Here is a 21,969-nt window from a genome sequence, read left to right on the forward strand (position 1 = left end):
AGAAGACCACTTTGGAGGAGAGGAGAATACAGGTACCAGACTCCCTTGGTGCAGTAGCACCCGGGTAATGAGCTTTGTCAGGTTACTAGGCTGCATGGATGCCAGGATAACAGTACAATATTCATTTTACCTACCTCAGGTAGCAAGATGGCGGCCATTCACTTCCGCGGCAATGGAGTGCCCATTCTGAAAAAGTCTCTGAAGGACACCAAAAACTGAGAGGGTGGTATTTAATCTGGTTATTTGTTTTGACCACTAACTTTTCAAAAAGGTAATAAGCTTCATTTCACCATGAAGAGCAATGAGCACAAATTAAGTTCCCCATTGCACCGTCATTTAGCGAACTGTCATAAACTCAGGGCTATATAAAGGCACCAGCATAAGACTCAGCACCAAATCGTCACACTAAGTCAATGAATATTTCTGTTATAACTTTTATTTTGCCATTTTACTCTTCAAAAGCACTAAACACAGCCCTCCCAGCAGCTCTCTGGTCTTTTTCTTGATAATTTCTGACTGCAAGAGAGCAGAGGTCATCAGCTTTATAAAGCGGCGGTCATATGTGTGCATTATAAAGGAGTTCTAACCACATTTACATTTTTCACATTTTCCCAAGGAATGCTTCCTTGTATACAGTTAGCAACTCATGCCGTTACATATGGAGAAAAGAGTAGAGGGATGTAAGCTCCCCACTCGGCCAATTTTGTTTAATCAAAGCTTTGGGAAAGAAAATATTGCCATCTAATCCACATTCCTCCTCCCCTTAAAGATTGAGGTATGAAAGCAAGATGCCAGGGAACCTTGGAGGGGTCATTCAGGCAAGGTTTTTGGAGACCATCTCATCCAACGCCAGCATTTGGCAGATAAGAAAACTGAAGCCCAGAGAAGTCAAGTGATCCCAGAAATTCAAGTCTCACAGCAAAGTAGTGGCACGATCAGGACAAGAATCCGGATGTCCAGACACGATCCAGGGATCATTTCATAGAATGCTAAAGGAGAGAATAGAAACGAACCAACAAAGTGTAGGCCAACGTGGTCTGCCCTTGAAACTTGCATCATCCTCATACGTCAGTGCATCTCACTTCACTCTTTCGAAAAGTGAAAATGACGACACCCGTATCTTCTGTCTCTTCCAGGAGGAGTTGAGTGATTGAGGAGATCTGATGTCCGGGGGGTGCTTGTAGTCACCAAAGGCTTCATCAGAAGGCTGAGAACATGGCATCGCAGTGACTCTACCATAGTTCAAAGCCCTCAGCTGCACGACCGCATGTGGGGCCAGACCACCCAAATCAAGTCACAGATGTGGCTCAAAGGCCACATGGCAAAGCTCCCACCTATAGCTGTAATGAGATGTAACAGGATGTTTATGTGGATAATCCCAGAGTTTTGTTTGGAGTCAGGGGAAACACAGCCCCAAAGAGCCAAAACAAATACTCTTCACTAGTTATTTGAGAAAAACAGAGCAGAAACACTTCCAAAGATGAGCATTGTTGGAAAAACCTAGAGAAAGATCAAGTATGATCAAGGGCTAGTGAAATGGAACTGGTGGTTTCATCCATGTTTTGAAGAACTATATTTGCGTAAAAAAATCCATCTAGCCGAATTTAACAGAAACCTAAACTGTCAGCAGGTCTCTCTGGGCCAATATGTTCGTGTCAGGACTAGATTCCCCTCCCAAAGTAGCAAAGAGGTAAAGGTAAAGGAAAGGAACCATCTCTCTTTTTACCTGACTTCGAAAATGTGCCTGGATCTTGGTGTGTGTTTCACCTACATTTAAATAATCCCAGCATAATATGATAATGTTAAATAGTAGGTTTGCGTATGTCAGTTCACTGCTCTGTTTCACTGTTCCAAGATGGCTTAATTTTTTTTTTTAATTTTACTGGAGTATAGTTGATTTATGATGTGTTAGTTTCAGGTGTACAGCAAAGTGATTCACTTAAATACGTATACATAGATCCACTCTTTTTTAGATTCTGTTCCCATATAGGTCATTACAGAGCGTTGAGTAGAGTTCCCTGTGCTATATGGTAGGTCCTTATTAGCTATCTATTGTATATATAGTAGTGTGTCTATGTCCATCCCAATCTCCCAATTTATCCCTTCCCACCCCTCATTCCCCCGGTGACCATAAGTTTGTTTTCTACATCTGTGACTCTATTTCTGTTTTGTAAATAAGTTCATTTGTACCCTGTTTTTAGATTCCACGTATAAGCGATATATTTGTCTTTCTCTGCCTGACTTCCTTCACTCAGTATGACAATCTCTAGGTAAGATGGCTTAAATGTCAAACCCAGTTGAAATGCGCAGAAGCATCTTTCCATAGCTTTGCCTCCTTTGCTGTCTCTTCCAGCCCTTAGCACCCTCCATCTCCTCTAAGAGACGGTTACAAGCCCTAGGCAGCGCACCCCAAGTAAGAAGGAGGCTGAGTAAACAAAAAACAAGGAGTGATCAGAATAAATAAGTGTCTAGAAAATGTTCAAGTGAGGGCCCTTGAGTAGGCTGGTTCTTGGACATCAAAAGCCTTAGAACTACTAGAATAAGATTGAAGGGGGAAAAAAAAGGTAGCAGAAAGATGTTATGCAGAAAAAATCTGCATAACAGTAAAATAATTGGGGTCATTAGCACCTGGAATGGTGGAATTCGTATTTTCATTTAGTATTATTCAAAGTAACAAATAATAATTAGGTCTTCATCACACCTCCATTTTGGACATGCAGATAAGGGTAAATTAGTGTCAGTTTCCAGCCATCTCAACTGAAATCCTCTTGTTAAGGGACACATGGCACTTTATAAGCGTGGTATTAGTCCTCCTCCAGGAGTATGTAGCGCTGCGGTGTACTTCTATCCTCTTTTTGACAGCGAAGTTCAAAATGGTGGAAGTTTTTAGGGTGGTGTTGTCCATCATAATGTTAGGGTTAGATCTGTATATGGCGCAATCTTTGTAAGCATCAGTAGAGGCTATAGCTAAATTCCACGAGTTAAAAAGGTTCCTAGGGGGTGGGATCTGAAGCCTACAGAGTCACAAAAGGGTTCTGTGCTCGATGGAGGTGTTTATATTACGGAAGAGTCTGTTATAGATGTGAATCTGTTGCTGTATTTCAAAGGCTGTGTTTCTTGAAACATTTTAATGTCCTCCCTCCGTTGGAATCATCTGTGTCCAAAATAACAAATGATCCCATACTTTGCCCCCTCTGTATCTCAGGTGGCTTGCTTTTTTGAAGTAGATGGAAATTGGTGTGGAAATCATGAGGGAGGTCCAGAGACAGCTAAAATCAGCCATTCAGAACTGCTGGTAACCCCTGGACCCCCCTCTAAATTGCTATTTCCATGTCACAGAAATTTTTTTTTTTTCATTTTAAAACATTCTGAGATATTTTCATGGTGTTGTGGCTAACCATTTTTAGTCAGTTAAAAAAATGCCTTTATCACCTCCCACCAGGAAACTCATGGAACACACTGTTGGAGATGCTAAAACTTTTTTCATTTCTCCTTAAAAAAATATTAATGGTAAGCATTAAAAAGAGAAAGGAAGAGTCTTTAATTTGGTTTTTCAGAAAGCTTGACTTGAGATTAAAAATCGTACCTACAGCTGAATAAGGCATCTGCGAGTAATCACAATGAACAAACCTGATCATTTTAATTGAGTGGCAGGGCAAGTGCCATGTCTCCAGCTCACCGAGTGGGTGCAGGGAACGTGCCAGGGTGCAGTAGTGGTAGCAGCTCTGGAATGGAAGGTCCAGGTTTGCAAAATTAAAAAGCTCTAGTTCCCCAACACTAGTAGATCCGGCGGAAAGGAAAGATGAGGGAAGTGGGAGGGAGACAGGAGCTGGGTGAGGGCGCTGATGGCAGACTGCTTCTCAGCTTGTCATAACGAAGAAGCCTGCAGTCCTGCTGAGGAACAGAAGGGAGAGTCCCTACTAGGTCCCCTCTCAGCTCCCCTCTCTTTCCAGAAATGAAACCCAGCACTCTCCTCCATCCAACTTCCCTCCAGGCCCAGGACAGAGTGACTGTGGCCCCAGGTGAAAGAAGGGCGACTGTCTAGATGGTCTTGGTGTTTCCCTTGAGCAGCCCAGGGCGCTCACTCAACTTTTAGTAGCTTACAAACTCTTCCTGCACCCAGGAGAACGTGTAACTTGGTAAAAAAGTATTATGCTTTGTTTTACTCTGTGGTCTACATAAACCATGGCCAAATTCCAGGTACAGTCTCTACCAGAGGAGAAGGACGGCATCAGATAAGAATATATTCTGGTAGACTCTTGGCCATTGGTTTTCTCCCCCATATTGGGAAGAAGTGCAGATGAATGCAATAGGAACTTTTGGCTTTTCTTAAAAAGAGCAAGGAAACAAATGAGATGAAGTTGGAGGGGGAAAGAGTAAAGGAAATAAAGCCTGGAGAAGACAACACCATTACATAAAGAGCTCAGTGTATGCAAAATTCCCCACGAAGGCTTTCACCGCCAAGTGCATCATAAATCAGCCCACAGTCAGAAAAATGGAATTTGCAACCTAGAAGGGAGATCTAGTACATGAACACTTGGCCAAGGTCTTATTTCCCCACCTATTTTCTATCTCTGGATAGGTCCTTTAAAAAGCATTGTTAAAATAGAGACGCTCGCACTAAAGCACACTTATGAGTAATGTTATGGGTTGAAATTTGTCTCCACCCCAAAATTTGTATGTTGAAGTCCTAACCTCCACCACCTCAGAATGTGAACTTGTTTGGAAATAGGGTCATTATAGATACAATTAGTTAAGAAGAGGTCATACTGGAATAGAATGAGCCCCTAATCCACTATGACTGGTGTCCTTATAAAAAGAACACCACTGAAGAGAAAACGATAAGGAGAGAGAAGATAATGTGAAGAAACAGAAGGAGAAGACAGCCATCTGCAAGCCAAGAAGAGAGGTTAGAACAGATCCTACTTCACAGCCCTCAGAAGGAACCAGTCCTGCTGACACCTTGATTTTGGACTGCTAGCCTTCAGAACTGTGACACAATACATTTCTGTTGTTTAAGCCACCCAGTGTGTGATACTTTGTTATAGAAGCTCTAGCAAACTAATACAAACAGTTTCTCTGGAGCAAAATAGTATCACATAATGTCACAAAGTAATAAAAACTAATATCCGTTGAGCCATTTCTATGTGCCAGGACCTATGCTTTATATATGCATTACTTCTCTTAATCCTCACAGTTTCAACCTGTGGTTGCCTCAGGAGGTGATATCTGGAGCTATGGCAGCCGTCTATATCCATGAAGCCAACAAACTGAGGATGTCAGAAAGACAGAAAATACCTGGGTCTTTCATGACAACATGGGGCCACTGAATTAATCAACCCTAGGATCTTCTATCCTAAGACTTTTTTTGATGTGAGATCATAATATCTTTATTATGTAAGCCACATTTTGTTGGATCTTTTGTTACTTATAATCAAGAGCATCCTAGCAGATACAGTTCCCTCCAATTAAGGTTGTATTTTGTTTTGTTTTTTTGCCAACTTCCTCCAGAGGTAAGGGTTATGGTGCTCTCAGTTTTACATTTCTCCATCCACCCACAGAGACCAGCATATGGAGGTAAAATTCAGTGTTTGTTGAATAAGTAAATAGATGAGTGTATCCTCAAACAGATAATATCAGTGGCATTTAACAGATGGAGAGATGCAAACCCCACGAATTGAACTGACTTGCTAAAGATCATTCAGTGATTCAGTGAGGGGGGAGGGGGATCCCTTGACCCTCTCCCTCATTTTCACATTGCTTTGCCCTCAGTGCCATTTTGTGTGATTATGGAATCGTCTCCCCAGTACGACTTTCTTCCCCCATACTTTCAACTTGTACATGATGTGCACTGTTTAGAATTTTTTATTCTATCTGTAAATGCTTTACCTGTTTGTATAAGTATGAATCTAGAAGTCAGGGACTACATCTGTGCTGTTATCTTTGTGTGGTACCTGATATAGCTCGAGTTTAATTTGGCAATAAATAAATTCCTCTGGGTGGTGATGATATCTGAAAACATAGAATGAACTCCTCAGAGAAATAATCTTCTCAACCTGTATCTTACATGCTTTTCAGGAGGGAATGGCTCAATAAGAAATTAATAGAACTGGAGACACTTTGTACCTGTGGTCTGGACCACATAGGTGTTTTGTTTTTGTTTTTAAGTTTGTGAGGTCAAATTCTTTATACAAGCTGTGTTTGTAAAGAGGAAGAGAGATTCGCAAACTCAAAAGCCATCCACAAACTTGGCCTCACCATTTTGAGGTCATATCTCTACTCCTGGGACTGGTAAACGTGGAATGATTCTCTTAAACCACTCTGGTCTTTAGCTCTAATTGCCTGGTGGTCGTTACTCTTTGGATATCTCATTGTGACCTCAAGTTCAACGTGTATATGAAGAAACCCGTGATCACCTATGAATGAAAATTGGCTTCCTTTCTTGACATTTCCATTGCTGTCAGTTTTTTTACCCCATCCTTGTGGGCACCCAGGATCTGAGACTGTCTTCTTTTGTTCATTTTTCTCCTTCCCCTCCCATATCAAGCCCCGTCCAGTCCATGTTCCCTATAAAGTATATCTAATCTATTATCACTTCTTTCTGTTCCCATTGTCACCACCCCTTCCACTCTCTTAGCTGCCAATGAGTCTGTTATTGATATTTCTTCCCAACTTGTTTCCCTGAATCCAGTCAGACCCCCATAAAACCTTCCCTTATGTTGCACAAAGCCAGTCTCCCTAAAACATTATTTCACCATGACATTTCCTTATTCAGACCTCACAATGGCCTCATATTTCCTTTTATGTCTCAGTACATCTGTATTTCTAGAGTCTTGTCCTACTTTGCCTATGTGACTGTATTTTCCACCATTCACTAATAAACATTGGTTCCCTCAGACTGGCTGGTTTCCTCCCCGTGCCGCCATGTGGATAGTGTGTTTTACCTCCTTTACCTTACCATCTTAACTCTTCCCTCTTTTCTCATAATCTATCAAAAGTCAGCCTGGTCTAGTACAGTGTTCCCAACTGAAGGTGATTCTCGGCAGTGACGTTTTTGATTGTTACAGCCGGGCAGGGGAGTATTACTTGCATGTAGCAGGTAGGGACCAGGGATGCTGCTAAATGTTCTACCATGGTTGGGACAGCCTTTCACGTCAAAGTATCAGTAGTGCCGAAATTAAGAAAATCTAGCCTAGTAGAATGGGTACAAGAAACGGGAGTTAATCCCAGCTCTGCTGAGTAGCTTCAATTATCCCCCTAAGGCTGATGCATCTCCTGTTTCAGATGAGGCAAGAGGGCCACGATGCCATGAACTCTGTCCAACCCTCTTCTTTCTTCTGACTCTGCTTAGTGCCTATAGTGCTCTTTCATTGGCCAACCCTCTTCTTTCTTCTGACTCTGCTTAGTGCCTATAGCGCTCTTTCATTGGTAACAAATACTTTAACCCTTCAGATGTCACGTTGGGTGTTGTCTCATGTTCCATGAATGTATAGTTCTCTGCTCAGTTAGATCCTAACCTTCACCCTGAAGGAGAGGACCGTGTCTCGTTCTTGTATTCTCCCCACAGCACCTTGCCTACTGAGCAAAACAAAAGCCCACGAAGTCTGTGTTGACTGATTGGATGAGCACATTCCCAAACAAATATGCCCGAGTCATCTGAGACATAAGAATATGCCTATGTATATTCAGAAAACCAAACACTCCATTGTGTTTGGTCAAGCCAAATGTTTTAGGTTGAGAATGTGTTGTTTTGCCTAATGAGGTAAAAGAACATCCTATTCGTGCAGTCTGTCCCTTTGGGGATGGCTAAATAGAGCCAAATTCCAGAGAGAAGGATGTTTCTCCAGGGAGTCACATAATTTGTGGTGATTATAAAAGTAATACATATTCATTAAGGAAAGTTATAAAATGTAAAGATCTATGCAACAGAAAGCTAAAAAGAAATCTTAGTCCCACCATCCAGAGATAATCATTGTTACATTTTGATGTATTTACATGTATTTTTTAATGAATATGTATACATCTATATGAATATATTGTAAAAAGTAAAGAGCAATGGAAATTCAAATACTTTGCTTTTATTTAAACACAGAGACACATTCTCATTGCAAACATCTAGGAGTACCTAAGATGGCAAAAGTTTCCTCTCCTCCTTATCTCATCAATATTTTACCACAGGGATAACCACTGTTAACAGTTAGCATGTATCCTTCCAGATTTTTCTATTCATCTTTTTCTTTTTGCAAAAAATAATACACATATTGTTGTGCAACCTATGTTTCCACCAAATACTTTTTGGATAACTTCCCATATCATGTAAATCTCCCTCTTTCTTTGAAATCTACGTAGTAAGGTTATTTTTAAAATGTAGCAAAACTTTTTAAACCATCCTTCAGTGATGCTCCTTGGGTTGTTTCAAATTTTGCTCCTGTAAGAATGTTTGCAAAGAATGTTTTTGACTCTTTGTGTTTTGATACTTGTGCAAGTTTACTGCAAGACAGATCCTGAATGTGGAAATGCTGGGTCCAAACTATGCGCAATCCAAACTTTATAAGATGCTGCCAATCTCCCCTCCAAAATATTTGCTAATTGGCTCTTAGAAATGAATTTATTGGTCAACCTTATTAAAAATTGGTAGAGTTTTGGTAGAGGATGAACATATATAACCGACATTCTTATGTCAATAGCTTTGCAATATACTGCAAGGTCAAAATTATATACCAGATTGACTTTTGTTTTTTTATTTTAATTTTTTTATTTTTTGGCCACACTGCATGTGAAATCTTAGTTCCCTGACCAGGGATTGAACCCGCGTCCCCTGCATTGGGAGTGCAGAGTCCTAACCACTGGACCGCCAGGGAAGTCCCCCAGAATAACGTTTAGATTTAGTAAGAGCCTATTGCTTATTCTCTGTACAGAATCTCTCTGCTGTTGAATGCGGTGAGACCATCCTTGATGTCTCAATAAGCTATTGATGTCTCATTAAGCAGGCTCTGAGTTTCCCAATTAGAAAGCAGAATGCCTTGGTGACTTTGGAGTCAGTCAGATTACACTTGATTCCTACCTCTTCTGATTGTTAGTTGTGTGTCCTTGGGGAAATTACATAACTGCGCTGAGTGTCAGTTTTCTTTTCTGCAAAATGGAAAAATAGCAATAGAGACTACTTTGTAGAGAGGTTCAGAGGATTAAGTTAAAACTCTTTCTACAGTGCCTAGTACTTGTTGGTTCTTTTTGTTGTTGTTGCGGTACGCGGGCCTCTCTCTGCTGTGGCCTCTCCCGTTGCGGAGCACAGGCTCCGGACGCGCAGGCTCAGCGGCCATGGCTCACGGGCCCAGCTGCTCCACGGCATGTGGGATCTTCCCGGACCGGGGCACGAACCCGTGTCCCCTGCACCGGCAGGCGGACTCTCAACCACTGCGCCACCAGGGAAGCCCCATGTTGGTTCATTTTTAAGGATGGATGTGAATCAAGTAAGAATGAATTCTTTTACTGAATATGATCCAAGGAGAAATGCCAGGAGGTAAGTGCCAGAACAGAAATCCTGCTTTCTACATCAAGTGGGGTCTCGGCCATAGTCAGTTCTAGAGGAATTTCAATTCATCCTTATCATTGAGTTTCCCTAATTGCTGCAAATAAAAACAAAAGGGAAAAGGAGGTCCTCAGGACTGCAACCTGTTGTATCTTGGGTCCAAAGGGAATCTTTCCACCACATGTTGGTTGACAGGGTTATTTATAATCAGCACCTTTAGGATGAGCCAGACCAGGAACATTCCACAAGGATTAAGGCAGCAAGGGAATGTCGTCATTCTTGGCTAACTGGAGTCTGTTATTTTGCTGTAACCAACACACTCTGTAGTAGCGAAACAATTCTTGTTCCCTGTGGATACACTAGAGCTCAAACTTGTCATGAAAAGGTAATGGCAAGAAATTCCACAAAAGAATGAGTGACAGTAATTGGAAATAATTTGAGTAGAAGGGAGATGAAAAAGTAGCTTTTTATTATTAATTCTCTTTTTATAATATAAATGATCATTTGTAACACATTTATTTTGACAGTAGTCTAAGACTTTAAAGATATTCCCATGAACCAGTTATAAACCATGATAATCAATTTCTTGGAGATTATACTGATTAAGGAAATTATTCGTCTACTATATTTTTCATCTCAGATATTTTTCAAATGTCACTTAAGTCTCTGAAGCTTCAAAAACCTTGCTATTAACCAGTACGCACAGTAAATGTAAAACTGATAGCGCAAATATTATGAATGGTACCTCTTAGGACAAAATTTGATTTGTTTGAAGGCAGATGACATTATAAAGGATAGTCAAGATGTCGGTAGAGGGGTTGGTATCCTGCTTGATTTACTTTAGCATCTTTGTCACTTTATAGATTGAGATAATGATTGATGGTTACATTAATATAGAAAGTATGTTAATATTAGAACAGGCTTTAAGCTCCCCTACTAGAAAATTCTCCCCCTCCTCAAATTGATATAATTTGGAACAAAGTACCCTAAGGATGCAATGCTTCTTTTTTTATTTTAGTAAATTTATTTATTTTTGGCTGCCTTGGGTCTTCGTTGCTGCGTGCGGACTTTCTCTAGTTGCGGCGAGCGGGGTCTCCTCTTTGTTGCGGTGCACGGGCTTCTCACTGCGGTGGCTTCTCTTGTTGCGGAGCACGGGCTCTAGGCATGCGGGCTTCAGTAGTTGTGGCACGTGGGCTCAGTAGTTGTGGCTTGCGGGCTCTAGAGCGCAGGCTCAGTAGCTGTGGCGCGCGGGCTTAGTTGCTCCGTGGCATGTGGGATCTTCCCGGACCAGGGCTCGAACCTGCGTCCCCTGCATTGGCAGGCAGATTCTTAACCACTGCGCCTCCAGGGAAGCCCGACACAATGCTTCTTAGACTGCAAGCCCTTTGATATAGAGATTCTTACTTTATTTTTTATTTTTTAGAAAGTTAAATCAATTTTTAGAGGTGTACTTTATATATAATAAAATGCACCCATTTTAAGAATACATTTCAATAAGTTTTGACAAACGTATACAGTCTCATCAAGGTCTGAGACATTTTCATCGCCCTAAAAATTCTCTGTTGTCTCTTTCCAGTCATCCCGCACTCCTCCTCAGCCCTAGGCAACTGCTAAACTAGTTTCTGTCACTATAGACTGGATTTGTGTTTTCTAGAATTTCATATAAATCAAATCTTATAGAGTATGGTATTCTGAGTCTGACTTCTTTCAGCATAATGCTCTTGAAATTCATCTACATTGTTGCATATATCAGTAATCCATTCATTTTTTTTTGGCTTGTTATTTTTCTAGTCTATGAAGTTAGCATATGTGTGTATCCATTCTCCATACACTTGATGATGGACATTTGGTTTGTTTCCACTTTTGTCTGACTTCTTTCAGCATAATGCTCTTGAAATTCATCTACATTGTTGCATACATCAGTAATCCATTCATTTTTTTTTTGGCTTGTTATTATTCTAGTCTATGAAGTTAGCATATGTGTGTATCCATTCTCCATACACTTGATGATGGACATTTGGTTTGTTTCCACTTTTTGGCTATGATAAATGAAGCTGCTTTATACGTTCATGAATAAGTCTTTGTGTGAACATATGTTTTTATTTCTCTTGGGTAAATATGCAGTAGTACTATGTGCTGGATGCCTAGTAGGTGTATATTTAACTTTATAAGAAACTGTCAAACTGTTTTCAAAAGGGGTTGAACAATTTTATACTCCCACCACCAGTTGTTCTATATATTTGCCAACACTTGGTATTGTCAAGTCTGTTTAATTTTGGTCATTCTAATGGGTATGTAGTGAAATCTCATTGTGGGTGATGACTAATGATGTTGAGCATCATTTCATATGCTTACTGGCCATGCATATATCTCCACTTGTGAAGTGTCTATTCATATCTTTAGCTTATTTTTTAAAATGGGGTTGTTCATCTTGTAAAAGTTTTTTATATTTTGTATTTTTATACTTTATATTTTTAGATATAGATATTTTCTCCAGTCTGTGGCTTGCCTTTTCATTTTCTTAACATTGTCATTTGAAGACCAGAAGTTGTGAATTTTGATGAAAAGGGACTGTTTTTAATACCTGCTTGTTCTCCTTCACCACTTTGAACTTTGAATAGAGCATTTTGAACACAAAAGTAGACCCTTAGTGAACCTTTGTTTATTGACAAAGTGGGAAAAGCAAAAACGTTAGCTCAGAATTGAGAATTCTATTTTAAATATTGACATTCTGGCTTCCATCAAGTAAGTTATGCAAATTTTTTTAAGCAATCTTCAAGGCAGAAAAAAAAAATATTGCTGCTCCCATTTTATAGAAAAATTACCTGAGGTGTGAAAAGCTGAAAAACTGAAGTACGTGACCTGAGGTGGTGAAAAGTGGCTGAGGCAGAGCAGAAAGGGGGGTGAAGCTAATTGGCCACAGTGATGGGTCTAATCCAAGCCCTTCGGGGGCCATCGCCTGGTGCCTCAGACCATTGAGCTAAATAATTACAGCCGGCGAGGCCTGAAGGGATCCACACCTGTCTGCTGGTATTGATCCTTTTCATCTTGTTTTGTTTCTTGTCTTTCCCCACCCTCCCTCCCTTCCTTCTTCCCTTTTCTTCTTTCTTTTTCCTCTTTCTCTCTCTTTTCTTCCGGCTTCAGCTCCATATGTGCTTCCTTCAGCTCTGCTTACTTTTGCAGGTCTTTCTTCCTCTTTCTCTCCCTCTCTGTCTTCTGCTCCTTCCTTCCTTCCCCACTCCCTCCCTCCCTGCCTCTCTCTCTCTCTGCCTGTCTTAAAGGAAGAACTCATCTTTTATAACTAACCGAAGCCCGATTTCCAAAGGGCGGAAATGCTGACTGCATAGATGAATCAAGTGGGGGGGGGCAGAAATTCACCTTGTTGCAGGTGAAAGCGCTGATATGTTCTTTTTGGGTTTTTGGTTTTTTATTGGAGTATAGTCAATTTACAGTGTTGCGTTAGCTTCTGCTGGACAGCAGAGTGAACCAATTGTACCTATATTCACTCCTTTTTAGATTCTTCTCCCATACAGGCCATTACAGAGTATTGAGTAGAGTTGCCTGTGCTCTACACTAGGTCCTTATTAGTTATCTGTTTTATATATAGTAGTCTTTTTGGTTTTGTTGTGACTTATCTTTTAAATTAAGTTTACTCACAATGATTATATTCCTATCACTAAGCCTCTGTAACACAGCAGCCACTGGGGTCAATTTTTAAAGGAGTGATTTTTTTTTTTAAACTCTGTCCTCCCTTTTAATTTTTTTTACTTTTCGAGGAGTGGTCTTTTTATTATAGAAATCTCATTGTATTTCTCTGCTTCAAACTTGGATAAAGTGCTCAACCTTAAAGCGGCCGGCAGTGTCCTATGTAATTACGATCTCTGGTCCTCAGCTCATCTCTGGCTACTCCCTCATGTCCCATTGTTTTTGTTTGTTTCTTTCTTTCTTTCCAGGCTAAGCCCCTCCTACTGCAGGCTGTTCCCTGGAATTCTCCACTGTGTGTCAGAGTTTCTCCCCACCTCCATCCAGTTGGCCCTCCTCCTACCCTTCTCCTCACCCTCCTTTATCTTCATAATAACTATGTGTCTTTACAAAAAAGCGTACATGCTTGAAATAAACTCAAGCAATACAGAGAAGTTCAAAATATAATTAAAAAAAAATTAACCTACCACTAACCTACTCACTTTTAACATTATTGAAAACCTTGTTTATATATATACACATATATACAAATACATATACATATTTTATACGTCTATATATATGTTCATATATACACATACATGTGTATAATAGGTATGTTATAATATGTAATTATGTTATAAAACATGTATCATATACACATAATATGTATTATATATAATATATAGCATATTATATAATGTATGCTATATATTATATATTATAATATAATATATGCTGTAATATTATAATATCATACATATACATACATATACACAAATAAAATGTACTTCCTGTATTTTTTTACATGAATGACAGCATAGAGTCTTAAAACTTTATTAAAATGGGATTATATTATCCATAGTATTTTAAGTTGAGACTTTTACATTTATTTGAATTTCTAAAAACAAAAAAGGAAGCTGAAAGAAGAGCAAAACTTCAGATACAGGCTTCTTCCCCATAAGGAATATTACTTCCTAGAAAACCTTTCTAAAGTTAATAAAAGCACAAAATAGTAATAGAATCGTGCTGCTTTGAAACAGCTTTATTGAGGTATAATTGACAGATGAGAAACCGCACATACTTAAAATGTACCATTTGGTAAGTTTTGCCTGTATGCTTTCATCATGCCCCTTTGCAAGCCCCTTCCTTTTGCCTCTCTCTGACTTCCTTACCCAGTCAAAACGATATGCTTTCTGTCATAGTTTGAATTTTCCAGAGTTTTATATAAATGGAATCCTACAGTATGTATTCTGTTTTTGTCTGGCATCTTTCACTCTGCATAATTATTCTGAGATTCATCTGTGTTGCTGTGTACATCAGTAGTGTATTACTTTTTATTACTGCCTATTATTCCATCGTATGTACATACTGCAGTTTGTTTATCACTGCCTGTGATAGGCAGTAGGGTTGTTTCCAACTTGAGGCTATTACAAAGATAAATTGGACTTCATCACAATGTAAAGCTTCTGCTCTTCAAAAGACATGTTAAGAGACTGAAAAGAAAAGCTATAGATGAGGAGAAGGTATTTGCAAAGCACATATCTGATAAAGGACTTTTGTCCAGGATCTAGAAAGACAACTCAAAACTCAAGAAAACAAGCAATTTGTTATAATTATTTAAACAACATATTTTGATTTTAACAGACTCTTCTGACTCCTTCCTACAAAAGATGAGGAAATTAGCACTTATACTTCCTCCTGTGATTTCTCACTCCTCTTCCTATTTTTGTGGTTATATTCGTATTTTTTATGTTGTCAAGGTTTATAAAATTTTTGTTCTGGCCTGTCGCCATAATCCCCACTATATATATTCTTAGTCCTTTATCTAAATAGATTCAATTCTCATGGTTAATTCTTCCACCATGGCTCCCTAGTTTTTTTATTATTATTAATTTTTATTGGAGTATAGTTGATATACAATGTTGTGTTAGTTTCAGGTGTACACCAAAGTGATTCAGTTATACACATACATGTATCCACTCTCTTTTAGATTCTTTTCCCACTACAGAGTATTGAGTAGAGTTCCCTGTGCTAGACAGTAGGTCCTTATTAGTTACCTATTTTATGTATAGTAGTGTGTATATGTTAATCCCAAGCTTCTGATTTATCCCTTCCCTCACCCCATGTTTCCCCTTTGGTAACCATAAGTTTGTTTTCTACATCTGTGACTCTATTTCTGTTTTGTAAATAAGTTCACTTGTAGCTTTTTTTTAGATTCTACGTATAAGTGATCTCATATGATACTTGTCTTTGTCTGACTTCCTTCACTCAGTATGACAGTCTCTAGGTCCATCCATGTCACTGCACATGGCATTATTTTGTTCTTTTTTATGGCTGAGTCCTAAAGTTTTCACTTTTATTAATTTATTACTGGCTGGGTCTTGTTAGCAAGCAACTTTGATCTGAAAGGGCTGATGGCATGTGCTCCCTGAGTTCTTGTGTGCCTGGTCATAGCTTTCCGTCACTGTTCTTGGTCATTGGTTGTGTCTGCCTGCCTTCCCTTAGTTCTCAGCCTAAAACTCACTGTCTTTTAAGTGAGGTCTTCCATGACTTTAAGATGAGGTTAATACCCTTGTACTTTTCCTTTAAATTCAATGTAGTTAATTAAATTAAAATTAATCAAGTGTGTGATTTTCGTTTAATGGTCTGCCTAGACAATGTAAATCGTAAGGGTAAAATTCATGTCTGCCTTATGGTAGTGGTGACATATCTCCTAGCACAGTTTTTATGGCTCAGAATAGGTGCTCAGTATGTTTGTTCTTTTATTGTAGTTAACAAATATTTATTTTTTGAGGAGCTGGAAATATAGCAGTAAGTAAAATAGACTAAAAAAATTTAAAAATCCCTACCCTCATGGAACTTACATTATGTTGGGGGAGGGGAGAGGCAGAAAATGAGGAAGTCAATGTATATAGTATTTAGAGCATTGTAGAGAAAAAAAATATATATATATAAAATTTTATGTAGATAATTTATATATAAAAAATATAGTATGTAGAGCATTGCAGAGAAAAATAAAGAAAGAGGTAGAGCTTATGGTGATCTGAGATAAGGGGTGCTGAAATGTATTGGCCAAGGAAAGCCATATCATCACAGTGATATTTAGGAAAAGATCTGGAGGAGGCAGTATTCACTTAGGAGCAGGACGAAGATGGTAAAGGGGGAAAGAAAAACTGTAACTGATAAAAATATGAGGAGGAAGTCAAGTTTAGAATGAATTGCTAATCTCTCCCTCGTTACACAAGTCTGTGTTCAATCAGGAATTTGTACTGAACTAAGTAGCAGAAATGTAGTTTCGATTTTCTGATTCACTTTTTCCCTTCCACCATCCCTGTGCTTGACCACGGAAGGGAGAGGTGTTAGAAGGCACCTTTAGGCTTCTATTGAAATTGCCAGACCTCAGTCACAAATTGGGAATAAAAAGTAACAGGAAACTCTGTAGAGCAAGGAATTTTTATGAGACAGCTCCCCAAAGGTGAAGAGCTTCTATTTTCTATTTATTTCAGAATAACATACATGGAGAGGGCTTACTCATTCTTTCAGTAAGTATCTTTTGAGCATCTACCAGGCACCATGAACTGTACAAAGTCCTGGGGGTGCAGCATTTAGCATAGTGGATAAGGTTCTGTCTTGCCCTCATCAAGCTTCTGGTTTAGGGATTAACATTTGAGGATCACATGCTAAGATTTACACACAGAAACTGGCAAGCACAACCAATCTGAGCTTGACTTATTGTTCTCTTGGTTTTCTGCACTTAAGATTAAGTGATGGAGAAAATGTTAACCATGCAGATGGAACTTAAGAGTTTGTTATATTTGCAGCTACTACACTGTGAATAGCACAAAAAATGGAGGTAGTATTCTCATATTCAAAAATTATTACCTGATTCAGCAAATAAGTCACTTATGTCACTGATAAACGAGTGAAATTCCAACGTATGTCTTCTTCGTCATTTCAGTTTTTTTCTTACTCATTAACATAAACGAAAAGATCAACTGGCATTCTTGTCAGAACTCTGCTCATTTGTCATTTGGGGCCATAGCTTGTCTACAGGTACAAGAATTCATCAGAAGTCAACAAAAGCATTCTCTACAAACAGTCACCTCACTTTTGAATCCATTCTTGTTGTTTCCATACACAGCATCATGAAAATCAAAGGTCAGAAAGGTAAATGCTCTGTGTTGCCTGTTGATTTGTAACCAACCATCTTCTCATGTGGGCATCTCCATCATCGTGGCCCGAGGTGGGGAATGGCAAAACCAATTGATGCAATAGTGTTAATGAGTCTCTGTAGCAACACTGAGTAGCCAGCCAGTATAAAACAAAGCTTGCAGGGACTTCCCTGGCGGTCCAGTGGTTAAGACCCCGCGCTTCCACTGCAGGGGGTGCAGGTTCGATCCCTGGTTGGGGAGCTAAGGTCCCACATGCCACGAGGCGTGACCAAAAAATTAAAAAATAAAAATAATTTAAAAAAAGATAAAGCTTGCATATCAGGGGATGGCTGTACTGATCCTCCATTATACGTTAGATCCCAGTGAATCGTTCTCCCCTTCTCTGTCTGCCTAATGCTAACGCTGACTGCTGATGGGTGAGACATCTGACTACGTCCCGTGATTGAGTCAGCATTTATATTACAGCTTTACCTCTGTGAGAGATGGAGAGCCCATATGGAGCCCTAATCCACAGTCCAGCCGCCCACTGGCTCTTTTTTTTTTTTTTTTTTTCCGGTACGTGGGCCTCTCACTGTTGCGGCCTCTCCCGTTGCGGAGCACAGGCCCCGGACGCGCAGGCTCAGCGGCCATGGCTGACGGGCCCAGCCGCTCCGCGGCATGTGGGATCTTCCCGGACCGGGGCACGAACCCGTGTCCCCTGCATCGGCAGGCAGACTCTCAACCACTGTGCCACCAGGGAAGCCCCCACTGGCTCTTTAAAGCATACACAAATGTTAAATAAAGGGATGGTGCAGCAGCTTCACTTTTGTTGGGTTTTTAAGCCTTTGCACCTAAATGTTTCTTCCTCTTTTTTAAATTTTTTTTTTTATTGGAGTATAGTTGACGTACAGTGTTGTGTTAGTTTCTGCCGTACAGCAAAGTGAATCAGTTGTACATGTGTCCACTCTTTTTTAGGTTCTTTTCCCATATAGGTCATTATAGAGCAGTGAGTAGAGTTCCCTGTGCTATACAGTAGGTCTTATTAATTGTCTATTTTATATGCAGTAGTGTGTATATGTCCATCCCAATCTCCCAATTTATCCCTCTTCTGCCCTTTCCCCCTTGGTAACCATAAGTTTGTTTTCTACGTCTGTGCGAGCGTCCCTTCCTCTTAACATTTGTGTGTGTGTGTGAATTTAAGCCATACATAGCATGCCGTAAAAGGGGCAAGAAAGTTGAAATTCTGTAAAAGTCTAGGAAGTCACCTCTTTGAGAAAGTGTCTACACTTTGTAGCAGAATTTGCCAGCATGACCAAAAATGAGCGGGTTTCTGAAATGTCTTATTTGATTATGGATGAACTACGTTGTTGGATGACCAGGACACCCTGGGGACCGCACCTTGCTTCCAGTGCTTGCTAAGTCTGGGCTTTGTGAATTTAGGCCTGTGATGTCAGTCCATATCGGAGCCATGAGAGGCTGGTGGGGGAGGAAGAGGAGGTAGATTTTTTCTTCGTAGTCCCTTTAACTGGCTCAGCTTCTAGTACAGAAGACTAAGGACACCCAAAGATGTGTGATGTCACAAATTAGACCACAAGGCTAGACTGCGCATTCCCAATTAGATCAAAGAGCTGTCTGTGAAAGCTCTCAACGTGTCATTTTACTAAATGCAAGCAAATGTGGATTTTTAGGAAGTTTATTAACCAGCGTAGTCCATTGAATCTGCTTTGGCTCATTCTTTTACTAAAAAAATTTCATATGTATATGTGTGTATTCATATATATGTATACACACAGATACATGAATATATATACCTATACACATGCATGAGTAGGTAGCTAAATAGGCAGACACACATGACTCATGGGATGGTTTATCAGTTAGGGTCTCACCAGGAATCAGAAACCATTTGAGTTTTTTAGAAAGAGGGACTTTAATGCAGGGAGTGGGTTACCCAAGTGTGGAATGGCGGAGAAGCTAAACCACGGGGTAGGGGGTGAGATGAGTGAGAAGTTGGCAACCTCAGGGAGCGAGAGGGACAGTAGGGGAGGTGGAATTCCCGGAGTCTGCCGTCAGGGAAAAGTGTGATGAGATTTTTCTCTATTCCCCCGCCTTTGTTTTTCTGCCGCTCTCCTGATAGCAGTTTCTGATATCTCTAACCATTAGAAGGGAAAAGAAAGAAGTGGGTGGAATGGGTGGGGGAAGACAGTTCTTACCCGACAAGTCACCTGTTGGCAGCTGGAACCACCAAGGAAACACAACGACCATCTCAGAGTCCATCCATGGCAGAGGGACAGGGAACGTACCCTGGTTTCTTCCCCCTCAGCACTTCCATCTCTCGGCAGCACCTGTCACTGGCTGAACCCACCTAGATCTCAGCTGACATGGGAACCTGGGACAATGGCCTCTCAGAATCAAATCTCTTGTGTTAATTTTCCATACCTGTGTAACAGATTACCACAAAGCTAGAGGCTTCAAACAACACATATTTATCATTCCATACTTTCCCTGGGCATAGGGAAAGTGGGTCTTCTACTCATGGGCTCACACGTTGAAATCACGGTGTTGGCCAGGGCTGTGGTCTTATGGGAAGCTCTGGTTCTCTTCCACGCTTGTTCAGGTTGTTGACAGAAGTAATCTCCTTGTGGTTGTAGGACTGAATTTCCTTGCTGGCTGTGGGGTCTAGAGAGGCCCCTAGAGGTCGTACTCAGATCCTAGCTCCCTGGTCCTCTCACGACATGGCAGCCTTCTTTCCGCTCCACTCTGCTAAGGCAGAGTCTTATACCACGTGGCCTAATCAAGGAGGCGACTGTCCCATTACTTTCACAAATCCTGCCCCCATTCAAGGGGAGGGCTTTGTGCAGAGCATATATACCAGCAGTTAGAAATTTGGGGGCCACTCTAGAATTCTGCTACCACAGCCCTGAGATAATAAACAGAGTGGGAAGGGGGCAAAAAAATGGATCTGGGGGAAGCCAAGCCCAGGACCAGCACAAATGCAAAAATCAAAGCAACTTTATTTCCCTATCACCTCAGTTTCCTTAGTGAGGCTCCTGAATTGCTTACCTTGGGTGAAAATGTTAGCAGACCTGGTAACTTCCCTGACCGTTCTGAAGTCAACACACCGAGGCAGTTTAGGGTATGAGAAGGTCCGGTTGTGAGTGAGAGCCACTACTTTTCAAACTGATCAAAGTTGATGCTTCTCTTCCTTCTCCCAACTTGGGCCCAGTGGAGCTTGGAAGCTGCCGTTGGGGAAGACGGTGGGATCATTCTTTGCTCTGTTTCCTTACTTTGCTCATCTTCTCTTCCCCGTGTTGCCAAGGGCAGGTTCTGAGACCGCCACCATTGGAGCAGAGGGGAGAGAGGCCCACAGGGTGAGGGTGGAAGGCGGGCAGGAATGTCCTCCTGTGTCTGGGGCTGTCAAACGTCGGCTTCATGCTTTCTGGGCCTGACAGAGGTTGAACACTTTCTCCCTCTTGTGAATGCTTCTGTGGAGACATCTTCAGGACTGTCCCACCTACAGGTTCCTTAATGAAGGAGGATGAACCTCTCTTCCCACTGGTCCCTAATGGCTCTTTCCTCAACCTCTGTGAGTCTGGACTCATCTCCAGCCTCTCTGTGCTGAAGTCCCTTCGCCGGCTATCTGGCCATCTTAGACTAGATTAAGACCATCTCTTGTCAGCTCCCCCCCACATGACCCTTCTCCAGTTACAAGAGACGCTGGTGGATCCTTTGCTCTCAGAGATTCTCACAGGCAGGGCGATCCTCAGCTCAGCCACCCTTCCTTCAACCAGCCAGCCTGCTTTCCACCCTTCAGGGGGAGGAATCGGATTCAAGTCCACTGAGCCCCACCATGTCATTCTAACCATGGAGTTCTGGATGGAGCCCCACTAGGCTTGAAGTGCAGGGCACAGTCTCGCCCCCCTGCTCCCTTGGGTTGGTGTGGTGAAGTGGAGTTTAAAGCACCCTAATAGCTCTCTTTTCCACCCTTTCATTCCTTAGATGTGGGTAGGGGCTTAAGAATCATGTAACAATTTTTGGTTTTCTCTTTTGAGAAAACTTGCATCTTGGCCTGGCACCCGACTTAGGAATGTTATCTAATTAACTCAGTGCTTCATTTGAAACTTTATTTTTCCAGATGGGGAATCTTAAAATCAAGGGAATGCCCCGATTGCATAGAGAGGACATACCCATGTTTCAAGGGAAACTGATCTATCTTCCAGCCTCCACTTTTTTCTCCCATAGAGGGACTCAACTATCGTGAGAAGCTGTCCCGGATACACACCTGGGAAGATCATTTGATTTTAGAGCTGAGAATCCAGCATCATCCTCAACAGCTTTCAGACCTGTGGAGTAATTCTAATAAACTTATTAACTTGGACAAGTGTCTGTGAACATTACAAGTCATCGTTCATCAGCAAGCTGTCAGAAGCAACTTGAGTTGACTTACAGCCCAAGAAAAGGAACGGAATCAACTTTGTTTCCCTGCAGCTCTCTTGTTCTGCCGTTGGTGTTGCAGTGATTCCTCACATCTCAACATTGAAACATCCATCTCGACTAATGGCAGAACTACACCCACGGGGTTTTACAAAAGACAAAAATTTGTCC

The 21,969-nt window shown here is 40.9% G+C and overlaps 1 protein-coding gene across 3 annotated transcripts in view; it reads left to right on the forward strand.

Moving 5' to 3' along the window:
* Positions 1-21,969, forward strand: part of RSU1 (Ras suppressor protein 1) — a 300,130-nt gene that overhangs the window by 212,589 nt on the left and 65,572 nt on the right. The window contains exon 9 of one of the 3 annotated variants that reach the window (XM_022580592.2): positions 21,607-21,623. The exons of 1 other annotated variant lie outside the window; for it this stretch is intronic. In XM_022580592.2, the coding sequence (XP_022436300.1) occupies position 21,607 (1 nt within the window). In that variant the 3' untranslated portion in view covers positions 21,608-21,623. Of the gene's footprint in view, positions 1-21,499; positions 21,517-21,606; positions 21,624-21,969 lie in introns of those variants that run through there. One more of the 3 variants, XM_022580593.2, reaches the window with a different exon arrangement.

The sequence above is a fragment of the Delphinapterus leucas genome, chromosome 2, assembly GCF_059928025.1.
Source record: "Delphinapterus leucas isolate spDelLeu-1000000601 "Yukka" chromosome 2, BTC_Dleu_Yukka2, whole genome shotgun sequence".
In the NCBI taxonomy this organism is placed as follows: domain Eukaryota; kingdom Metazoa; phylum Chordata; class Mammalia; order Artiodactyla; family Monodontidae; genus Delphinapterus; species Delphinapterus leucas.